This window comes from Notolepis coatsorum (genome assembly GCF_963971535.1).
Source record: "Notolepis coatsorum genome assembly, chromosome: 1".
Lineage (NCBI taxonomy): Eukaryota > Metazoa > Chordata > Actinopteri > Aulopiformes > Paralepididae > Notolepis > Notolepis coatsorum.
In genome coordinates this window covers 168,524,737-168,536,868 of record NC_140165.1, presented here as the reverse complement: position 1 = coordinate 168,536,868, position 12,132 = coordinate 168,524,737, and the positions used below count along the sequence as shown (strand labels likewise).

Genomic DNA, 12,132 nt, shown 5'->3' with positions numbered 1-12,132 from the left:
CAGGACGCGTGTAGTCTTTTACCAACGGAGTTGCAGTTTTCCGCGATCTGATTGGCCACTGACGTTTCTCTCAGCGGCAATCGCGTGACGCCTAGCAGGGTGCGAAATTAACGGGGGCTCGGGGCAAAATGCCCGTGAAAATGGACAAAATGCCCTCGAAAATCATTTAAGGGGGGCACAAAATGCCCCAGACAGTTTACTAGTGCGGGAGCTTGGTGCTGGATTAGCGATTTTAAAATCAAATGTTTTCAAGTATTAACATCACTAACATGTCACAAAAGCATGTAGAATGTATATTATCATCAATACGTTAGTTTAGCAATAGGTTAAAAGTGTCATTATATCGTTTTACCTTCTCGATTTGCTGAAGTCTATCGGGAGGACGGCGACCATTTTGAAAATTTTAACCATGGGAATTGTAGTTTTTTTGCTGCCATTTTGTGGAGGGGATGCATAGCTGCCGATAGACCACTGCAACACTTCCGGGATTCTGAAATCGCGGAGGAGATAGCGGGGGGAGCATATGAATGAATGTGGATGAGAGGCGTGATGTAAGTGGTTGCAGATACGGCTGTGGGGGTGCTAGAGACATGATCGAATAGACGTTTATGCACCTCAATCTCCTAAACACGGCGTGACCCATTCCTAATCGGTCAGAACTAAAATGGGCAGAGAAAAAGCCCATTTTAAAGCACCTATTCCGCATGCACATGCGCAGAGTGCCCATGGAGTCTGGACGACGCGAGATGACACACGAATGAATGTGGACTGTTCCATCAGAGGGCATTTTTCCGAACTACATTTCCCTTCAAGTTCTATGGGGGTTCAAAGTTTAGAGTTGAATTATGAATATGTCAATAACTGGTATTATTCGCGATAATAAGCCACAAAAGGTAACGTTTTTGACAAATATTGAAACGCAGTTAGTTTCTCCTCCCTATTGTTAGCATGTAGTAACAATTAGATCTGAAATTAGTTTCAAAACGGTTGCACTGTGGGGGAAATAAAAAAGTACAGTCGATTACAGTAGATATCATTATCTGTTATTATGCACGCCTGGTGATACTAAATCCAAATTGAACTCGGGCATTTGAAAGATACTACATGTATATATATATATATAAATGTGCGAATTGGCTATAATAAAGTAATTTATAAGCATCTATTCTATATTCTATAATAATATTTCAAATTGCATTGGTCCGGATGGGAGAATTCAGTACTGTATCTACAGAACCTTCGGTTTTATCATCTTCCCTTTATTAATTTCCTTAGATTTTTTTGTACACATGATCTCAAGAGGGTACTGAACGAGGTCAGTGGCAGTTTTTTAAGTTTGGTCATTATTATCATGGTGTTATTCACTGTCAAAGATGCAAAGAAAAATCATAATTAATATTCTCCTCTGTTTCATCACAATTTAAGCAAGCCTAGTAATAGACACAATATTTCTGACACTGAATGCATTCCCTGAGGTCCATAGATGTACCTAGATACCAAGAATATGCAAATAGCCCTTGTAGAAGTGGAGCAATATTCCATTTACCTAGGTATACATTTTATGTGGATTTTCACCTGGGGTGGAACAGGTTAAATCTGTTTTGATCAGACGCCGATGTCAACGTCACTCTCCCCACCCTCTCACATTAGCAGGTGAGCAGCTCACCAGCATTTGATGGCATTTTGAAGACAGACAAGATGGAGCGTTTTTTATCAAACTATAAAAACACGAAGAAAAAGAGTCTGAGAAGCAGATTCCCCAGGTCCTCAAATAAAAAAAATTTAAACGGAGTATGATGGAGTCGTGGGGATTAGACTGGGTAGGGGTTGAGGAGGATGCTACCGGTCAACATATAATTTATTGCAAAGCTTGTCGTGAGACTCCGGCTGCAAACATGGCTAGTGTTCGAGGAGCTTGTGTGGATCTTTTTGTCCGCGGGACGAAGACTGTAAAAAAATGTGGATGTAAGGATGTTTAATAACCATTTATCATAAAGATTCAGTGCCCCCGAAATACAAAAAAAAGCCCACGAAAATCAATTAACACTTTGAGTGCCGGGACCCGTCTTTAGACGTCTTTGCTGGCCATGCTAAAGTTGCCGGGGGACGCTGTACAGCGTCCTTATATCAATATTTCAAAAATCTGCGATCGGATTCATAATGTCCCTCCGCTGGCCTGAGATCCACCAGCAGGACCCACTGAGCTCTCTGGCGGTTCAGGAGCGCCATCTGGTGGCCGATCGGCGCAACCGCTTAACAGGAAGCGCAGTAGAGGTTTTGCTGGTCGGCCATATTACTTCCGGGCACTCGGTATAGGTTCCGGCACTCTAGCTCGTCACACTACATAGCGATCGATTGCCAATAACTCGATAAACAACATGATTTGGACGTATATACCATTATACAAGCTGGAGATGGACCGGGTAATAATATATCCCATAATGATAAAATTTCTACTCGACGATGATCGCCCAACGGCGCGCGGAGACTGGGGTGAGTTTCAGCGTGTAACGTTACCGTCTTCGATAATAACTGATATTATCAACATTTGACCCACATTAGATGATTGGTATAACGCTGCCCACGGAATTATAAACGCCCCCTCGCCCATCCGGTCAACATCAGATGACGTGTAGTAACTTCTAGAAGTACGTCTAGTTGGAATTTTTTATATCGCGCTGATTGCCATCAAACTGTATTTCATCATCAATATAATGCATTTGGGGCTATATATCACGTTCTGGAGAAAGCTGCAGAAAGAGATGAAAACATACTTATACATTAGACCATACTTTACTATGAATATGTGAATGAAAAAGTTTAACGTTGCTACACAATGAACAATACATATAGGACTTTGAATGGGCCCTAATAATGGCAATGTAGCAATAGAATTTAAAAAGTTATAGCCCTGCAAAGAAGGGGACTTTCTCCATAGACAAATAGCGCTGGCAATCTATGGTATATCATTAATTTAACCTTAGGCAACCAAAGTGTTAAGGGGGGCAAAAAAAGACCTTGACATTTTTTTTTAATTTCTAACCCTGACGCCTAGTTCTATCACTGGTTAAGCTTGGCGACTCTTTCGATGTTGGTTAAGGTTAGAGTTTGTCTTAGAGCAGGGCGATAGACCACCAGCCCTGATTCCAAACTCTAACCAACTTCGAAAGAGTCGCCAAGCTTAACCAGTGATAGAACTAGGCGTTAGCTAGCTAGCAGAAATAGGCGTAACGTGATTGGCACAGAGATAAACGTCAGTGGCCAATCCGATCGCGGAACCCGAACGCGGAACTGCAACGCAGTTGGTAAAAGACTACACAGGTCCAGGACACCTGCCACGTGCGTCTTCATGGTACACAATATCTACTATCCGCGTCCCCTGGAGGAATGCTCGTCATTGAGGCGGAAATCCTCCTCTGTAACGGCCCTGACCGCAGAGCCCAAAGCCTGTCGTCCCAGAGGGTTAGGGGTCATGCCAGGGAACCCACGGTACTGGCCCCCCCCATGGATCAGTCCTCCTCTGAAGAGGGATCGTCATGAACCTCCCTATAGGCCGGCATGGGCCCACCGTCCCCTCTGTAGGTCCCCATACTGACCCTCGGCCCCTCAGACAGCCTCTGGGCCGCCAGCACGGCCTGCAACTCCTGAAGATAAAAGAAGAGCCGGCGTGAGAAGGTTTGAAAACACAGAACGAACACAGTATCATTCACCATAGTGATAATTTCAATACTAATGATCATGCAGAAAACGACACTACTAACAAACAGGGGAGACAGTGGATCAGGAGGTAGAGTGGTCGCCTGGTAATTAGGGATGCACCGAATGGGAAATTCTTGGCCGAAACCGATACCGAAAATAGAAAACAGTTGGCCGAAAACCGAATGCCGAAAGGCCGAAAATGATTCATAGAATAGATTTTTTTTTTTACCAATGTTGTGGAACATTATGATTATGGAAAAATATATGATTATGGCAAAACTTAACTTAAATAATAAATAATCACTATTATGGGTCCATAAAACATTTATTCAGCACTTCTGAATGCATACAGTACATTAATTCCATCTTTTCTCTGGCTGCCCCGGCGGACATCTGTGCTCTACTGAGCGCACCTTTCTAGTCCCCAGATGAATGCGCTCTCTTGACTCGGCACAGTAGACGCGCGACGTGTATGCTCGAGAAAGATTATATTATCAATGACAGACGTTGTCAATGTGAGAAACACTATCCCCCCCCTCTCGCTCTGAAGAATATGCATATTAGATCACTCAGTGATAAACCGCGACGGGCATATAGTAAATAAGGATGTTAAAGACGCATTTATTGGACGCGTTGCGCGCAGAGTTTACATAGAAACAGCGCGACTCCCGACAGCGCGACATCATCACAACAACATGCGTTAGGTTACAGGTTGTTTCCGTTTCGGTGATATATTTTCGGTGAAAAAACTCTTTCGGCCAAAAGCCGAAAGGCAATTTTTTGCCATTTTCGGCCGAAAACCTTCGGTGGCCGAAATTTCGGTGCATCCCTACTGGTAATCAGAAGATTCTCGGCTCGATTCCAGTGTGTCTAAGTGTCCTTGAGTAAGACACTTAAACCCTAACTGCTCCCGATGAGCCATCGGTGAGAGAATGGGTGAATGTGAGGCATAAGTTGTAAAGCGCTTTGGATGAAAGCGCTATATAAATGCAGTCCATTTACCATTAACCTTTTAACAATCAAAGTCATGCTGATACAAAGCTATGCAGAGCGCTCCCTAAAGTACTGTATTTTGGGTAATGACATCCTTTGATGTTTTGGCTTCATACACTTTACTCTGGATGGTAAATTAACCATCTAATGAAACAGGTTATGTTACTGCAATTCTCCCATGCCTGCCCTTTAACTTTGTCTCCGTTGGGGACATGCCTAGTAGGTATGCCATAGATGTATACAAATATATACAATATACACAATATATATTGTATATATACAATATACAAATATACTACAACATGACATACGACATGAGACAGTAGTTCGGGAGGTAGAGCAGTTGTCTGGTAATCCGTAGGTTCCCAGTGTCCCAGTGTCCTTGTTTGTACGAGGAAGTCAGAGGTAAGCGACAGCTGTGATTGGAGGATCAAGAAAAGAGGGCAGGGTTTTGAGACAGGTCCATTGCAGATTGGCACCTTGCATGGTTATTATTTATGGTCGGTGTGTGAATGTGTGAGTGAATGGGTCAAATGTGAGGAACAAATTGTAAAGCGCTTTGGATAAAAGCGCTATATAAATGCACGCACCATTTACCATTTACAGAATAAGGTTCTAAAAACGTCTAAAGATTATACACGAATCCCACAATCTGAGAGGGGTGGCGGGGTGATAAGCAAGCTATGGCTTTCAGTGTGCATTCAACCCATACATTTCACTGAGTGACACGTGTTTAGATGCGAAGCACCTCTATGACGTCAGTGTTAGGCTTGGGCGGTATGACGGTATTACGGTATAGGGTATTTAGAAAACTGCTACCATTCTGAGAGCTTAATGTTAGCACTAGGATGCTGCGGGCGAACTGCTACCATTCTGAGAGCTTAACGTTAGCACTAGGATGCTGCGGGCGAACTGCTACCATTCTGAGAGCTTAACGTTAGCACTAGGATGCTGCGGGCGAACTGCTACCATTCTGAGAGCTTAACGTTAGCACTAGGATGCTGCGGGCGAACTGCTACCATTCTGAGAGCTTAACGTTAGCACTAGGATGCTGCGGGCGAACTGCTACCATTCTGAGAGCTTAACGTTAGCACTAGGATGCTGCGGGCGAACTGCTACCATTCTGAGAGCTTAACGTTAGCACTAGGATGCTGCGGGCGAACTGGCCATCTCCGTGATTTGTTTACTTGGTAACACGGGTTGCCACCCCCCCCCCCCCCCGATGATAATGAAAGTCATACCGTCATATACCGTATACCGGGGTATTAGGTAATCATCGTATAACGGTATGAAAAAAATGATACCGCCCAAGCCTAGTCAGTGTCACTAACGCACTCATTCATTCACTGAGGCGCTCTGCCCCCTAGTGGCGTCCCACAAGCAGCTTGACATCAACGTCAATCACACTTCGACACAGGGTACCCAGAGCTAGTGAGCCATGTTTATACTGTAGCTACTAGGGATCAGTGCATGTGAGCGGATCGGAGCGTGAGCGGCGCGGGGCGCGGAGCGGCCGGTTTTGACGTGAGCGAGGAGTGGGTTTTAAAATGAGTCGGCGCGACGTCCGGAGCGAGAGTTCTCCTCCGCTCCAATCCACTCCAGGTCGCTCACAGTGGTTTAACACTGTTGATGTAATATACATGCAGTACAATGCCAAAGCAACAGATGGCGATGTACAAACATGAAGGCCATTTTCAACCAATGAGAAGGGTGAACCTGTGATATCCTGTTCAGGCTTCACTCCTCCTCCTTCACTCACTCCTGTTAGAAAAAGTATCGACGCCATTGTTGTTGGCGTTAGCTTACATGCTAACGTTAATGGCAGCGACCATAGCATTGTGGCTCGGCTAGCCTATCATCGCTTAATAGAGCTAGTGAATGGATAAACAACGTTATTTAACATTGCAGAATGGGTACAATTACAATGCGGCTCAATACAAACAATTGTTAAGGGGCCCAGGGGGTGTAGACTGTTGTAGTTTGAGCTAATTTACACCATGCTCCAAAAAAAAAAAAAAAAATGCAGAGCGATCTGGCGCGGGGAGCGCTCGATTCAAGGTGAGCGGGGAGCGAGCGGAGAGCGACTTGGGGGCGGGGTCAACATGAACGATTAGCGGACCGGACCAAGCTTTAAAGAGCGAAGAGCGGATTTCTCGGCCGCGCCGATCCGCTCACGTGGCCTGCTAGGGATGGACATCGATTTTCGAATAGTCGATCAATTATAAAAAAATTGTTTACGCGAATAGCGTTTATATATATAAATATATTTTCCCTTGTTTTACTGGCACCTACACTGTGTAGTGTATAGGGAGGTGTAGTGGTTACGTTATTGCCGTTTCTGGCCGGAGGAAGCAAATAAAAGCATTAACATTTGCATGGTGTACCTTTCTGTGCGTATTCATCCACAATCTATAGCTCAACATGAAAATATTTGCAATTAATCGTAAAGAAAGATCGCTGAATTTTATTTCAGCCAAAAATGATAAAAAAAAATAGCTTTTCAATATTCATGAGGCAGAATTGTTACAATAGCCGATCATCCATTTTCCCAATGATAAATCCCTATACGGGTGGACCTCGCGGGTGGTCCAAAGCGATGTCAGACTATACCTCCCTATTGAGAGGGGACCCTATTAACTGTTACACTGCTGAGCAGCATGCTGGGTATAGGTACAGTAGCTAGCCAGGTAGCATCAGCTGGGAGGCCAGAAAAGAAAGACGAGGAAAGAGACTGGAGATGTTACATGGTAGCATTGGCCATGTTGTTTCACTAAGCTTACACATTTCATGCATCAGCGATGTAACATTCAGAATGAATGCTTTTGTTCCCGAAATACGCTAGCGCTAGCTGTTAGCAATGACAGCAGTCAGCTAGCTCGCTTGTTTGAGTATCTCACGTTCATTATTATGTGAAAACAAAACCATAAGTTATACGTTGCAAGACGTATATCTTGTATTGTGTACCTGCTGCATTGTAACGATAAAACGTTACAACACAGGAAGCTTGTTTCCTGTTGGAAACTGCATGTTTGCATTTTTCATAGTACAGACATGGTAATGTTTGAATCCTAGTATTAACATACGAAGCACAGCTTCTTAGAAAATGTTTTATTCTGGGTAGCGTCCCCACCCCCGTTATCCTGTTTGTCTCTTTGCATAAAGACTGAGCCCATTTTTCATTCAGCTACACCTCGTACACTGAACGGAGACTGTGCACTGGGAGGTACCCCGTGGCCTCTGTGGAGTCCTGCCGCTTCCTCTGCATGACAATCTCCCGGGACCTGAAATGGGAGCTGAACATCAACCCTCTCAATAAGAAGGCCCGGAAGAGGATGTTATTCCTGCATCAGCTGAGGAAGTTCAGGCTGCTGAGGACCATGATGGCTCAGTTCTACACCTCCATCATCGAGTCCATCCTCACCCTCTCCATCACCACCTGGTTTCCTGCGGCCACGGTCAGGGACAAGGCCAAGCTGCAGCGGGTGATACGCTCGGCGGAGAGGGTGATCGGCTGCACCCTTCCCTCCCTCGAGTCCCTATATTCCACCAGGGCCTTGAGGAGGGCTAGGAAGATCATGGAGCAGACCCTGCCCACCCGGGTCACAACCTTTTCACCATGCTTCCCCACGGCAGGTGGCTACGGCTGCGCAAGACATTGAAAACCTGCCACAGACTCTGTTTCTTCCCCTCAGCAGCTCACCTAGTAAATGAGTGTCCCCCTGCGCCACTACCCCCTCTATGGGGAGCTGCTAGGGCTGGAATTTTAAACTCTATTTTGCACTGACAACATATCATTAGCCATTGCACTTTATTGTCTTGTCTCGTATCACTGTTTTGTCCTGTTTTGCAAAACTGACACTGATGTCAATACAAACCTGCTGTTTCTTTGCCTGATCCCTGATGAGAACGACCGATTGGTCCAGAGAGAGAAGCTGGACGGGGTTATAGTGGAGGAGAGGGAGCTTGGCTGAGGTGATGTCGTCCATGTGCTTCCTGTCCCGTTCCTTCCTGGCTTGTGCAGAGAGTGGAGACGAACGTCCAGGGGTCCGGACGAGGGACGAGGGAGACGAGGATCCTGAGGAAGAGTTGCCCGTTCTGGGAGGCAGCCTGCCAACAAAAGAGTCACTACTTGAGAAGGTGTCACCTCCTCTCAAACAATCAGCAGTATGGTTATAGAACAGAGGTCATCCCATCATCATTTCTTCACATACATGCAAACTACTGAATAACCTTAACCACCAAAACCTTCACAGACTACAATATATGACGTATATCATGCCAGTTAGGGTAGCATACTGTTTACTCATAGTATCTATTCAGATTAAAATTCTTTATTGCCTATATTGATTGTAACGTATAATATACATGCCGATATTGGGCATACAGACCCACTTCTGCACCTTTGTTTACACTGTAAATTTTACTCATATTCAGAGTTAATTATATTGTTTACACCGTATATTTTTTTCTCATTTTTATATTCAGATCAAGTTGTATTGCCTATATTCATGTGTTTCTACTATTACCCTGCCCATACCTGTACCTCCCCTCCCCCACATCTTATCTCATCTTATCTTCAATGTAACTCCACCGGGAGAGAAAAGAAAACCAACTCACTGATTAGGTTTGAATTTGTCCCGCCTGGTGGCTGCATTCCCCTCCGTTCTCTCCAGAACCTCCATGTAGTGCGGCTTTTTCTGCTGCTGTTTTCCAGTGAAGAGATTCTCCATGGCAGTGCTGTTTAACGTGTCTCTGGAAGGTCTACTGGACTCTGTGTGATCAGACAGTCTGACCCGCTCCATGGCCTCCGCAAGGTCTCTGGAAGGTCTACTGGACTCTGTGTGATCAGACAGTCTGACCCGCTCCATGGCCTCCGCAAGGTCACTCTCTTTTGTGCCGTCTGGGATTAGACAGGCCCCGGCAGCGACCGTCGTCTCCATGGTTTCAAAAGCATCCGTTCCGGAGTGTCCTCGTTGCCCGGCGACGGCAGCGGTGTCCCGTGCATTGCGCGAGACAGGTGATGTATCCGTCTCCACGACAACACCGCAGGCCACATCCTCACCTGGTTTGTTTTGGTGTGAGCTCGTCTGTGTTCCACACACACCGTGTTGCTGCTGAGCAAAGGCCTTCCGGTATTTGGATTCTAACTTTGTCCTGAGGGAAGAGAACATGTCTTGGTTCCGTTCTTGCTCTTCATGGTGGGCGATGGCGAGCCGTACTCTCTCTGCAAAGTCCGATATCTTCTTTCCTTTGTCTGGAAGAGTCTGCAAGAACCTCCTGCAAATGACACACCGTCAATATTTCACCTGTTACATATTCAAAGCAACAGTGATGGTTTGCAGGTACTGTAATATCTAAGTATCTAGGTGCTAATTCACTGCCTAGCTCTTCCTGACTTATTTCTCGAATGGTCCTCACATGCCACGTCACATTGGGATCTCCAGGTAAATCTCTTGGTAAATTAGCCACAGCTGTAGGATCTAGTCTTGAGATTGCTCCATTTGAACTTGGCATTCTCTATTATTATCTAGACAACTTTTGTAATATCTCAACGTCTTCTTTTTCTGAGTACAAATGATCAATGCCAGTTACATAAAGGCAATTCTGTCCATGTAGATCATATCTGTTACAAAGTTAAATTTATTTTTCTCTGCTCAATATTTCTTAAAGCTACATTTAAAAATGTCTTCTATCAATGTTGCTGTGAGACTATGGTATCCACTAGTTAAAATAATCAAAAGAGGAAGAACTGCTTTCACATACACCAATAGCTCCTGGCTGGCTCAAGAACATAGGGGGTGTTGGGATTTGTCCCACCCCCTCCTAATGTACAGTTTCCTCCCCCTCATATGTATATATTTTCTGTTAGGATCTCTGTGACCTTTGGGAAGTATTTTGACATGTACATGGGTACCTTGGTCGTGTAGTGTATCTTGTAGACCAGGCCCATTGCAAGTTGCTGTACTCTGTTGTCTACTCTAAGCCAACCTAGCTTGTCAAAGTGGGCAGTGGTGAGGTGGGTTCTAGGAGTCAGGTCAAGCAGTAGTCTGACCAGTTTGTTTTGAGATGTTTGTAATTTTGTTTTTAGCGCCTTTGAGGTGCTTTGGTACCATGAGGTGCAAGCATAGTCGTAGTACCCTTGAATGAGTGCTCCTGCCAGAGTCTTCAGGGTATTCTTGTTTACCAGAGAGGAGATCCGGTACAAGAATCTAGTTCGTTGGTTGACTTTTTTTATTACATTGGTTGCCATTTTGTCACAGGAAAGATTTGCCTCTAGGATGGAGCCCAGGTATGTAATTTCATCTTTCCTTGTTGTGACAATATTGTCACCCACTGTAACTGAGAAGCCGTCGGTCTTGCTGAATTCTAGAATGTTCTATTATGACAAATAAGACGGTTCAATGACTTTATCTAAATCCAATCAATATTCCTAATGCCGTTTCAATGTAAGGTTATAAAAATAAACATATAACATTCATAATAACCTAAATATGTCTTTGACTCCTCTACACAACTACTGTACGCATAGAGATGCACAGCACTGGTAAAGTGCAACGGAGAGACTTTCAACTTTCTGAGTATCATTTCCTCTCCAAACGTCCACTTCCATGACAGTTATATTCCAGCCACCTCAGGTACCAAGTCCACTGTTTATATTGCCATGCGTGATGACCGGGAAGCGCCTTTTGTCACTTACTCTTAGCATTATGAAATAACAATAACAATGGCAGCCACAACGTGTTATTGCTAACCCTAACTGTTAACGTTACAGGGAGGAGTGGTATTTCTATCCGGTGGTTGTTAACGTTATATACTTACTTGTTGGACAGCAGTTTTTCCTGGCGTAGAAGTAGTTCACAAAGTTCTTCTTTACTCTTGCATTTCAGATCACCCACCTGTCCCTGGCGATCTGTCCGCGATGAGGACATAGCTAACGTTAGTTAGTTAGCAGCTAAGCCATTCCAAAGGCTGACGTTAACTAGATCTAACAGCAAGCATTCCAAATAAAAGGCTATCACTTAACTGAATATATATATCATCACATAATGGATGTGATTCTTTGAGTAGCATCATACATGGAACCTATGTGGTAAAGATACAGTACGTTGCTTCCTAAACCCCCTTCTTCTGTGTTTATTGGCGGATCACAAACTAACTTTAAAGGTGTATACTGCCTCCTACCGTGAGGTATCCGTATCACTACTGAAACCACACTTAAAACCCACCCTTGAAAATTAAGAAATTAAACTACCCATCCCATGAAACAAAACTATAACTACTAATAATAATTCATTTATTTTATATAGCGCTTCTCAATGACCCAAAGTCGCTGACAATAGGCAAAAGAAAAACAAAGAAACATAGAACCACAGGGAAACGGGGAACAATATGAATACACAAGAAAGTAGAGGCACGAGTAACAGACAACAAATACAGGAG

At 44.3% G+C, this 12,132-nt stretch overlaps 1 protein-coding gene across 1 annotated transcript; it reads right to left on the bottom strand.

Moving 5' to 3' along the window:
* Positions 1 to 3,192: 3,192 nt before the first annotated feature.
* Positions 3,193 to 11,697, bottom strand: polr2m (RNA polymerase II subunit M). Its single transcript, XM_084333644.1, has 4 exons — positions 11,512 to 11,697; positions 9,310 to 9,969; positions 8,568 to 8,799; positions 3,193 to 3,644 (listed from the first exon to the last, which is right to left on the bottom strand). The coding sequence occupies exons 1-4, from the start codon at positions 11,619 to 11,621 to the stop codon at positions 3,510 to 3,512; spliced, it is 1,137 nt and encodes a 378-aa protein (XP_084189770.1). The 5' UTR covers positions 11,622 to 11,697; the 3' UTR covers positions 3,193 to 3,509.
* Between the last annotated feature and the right edge of the window lie 435 nt (positions 11,698 to 12,132).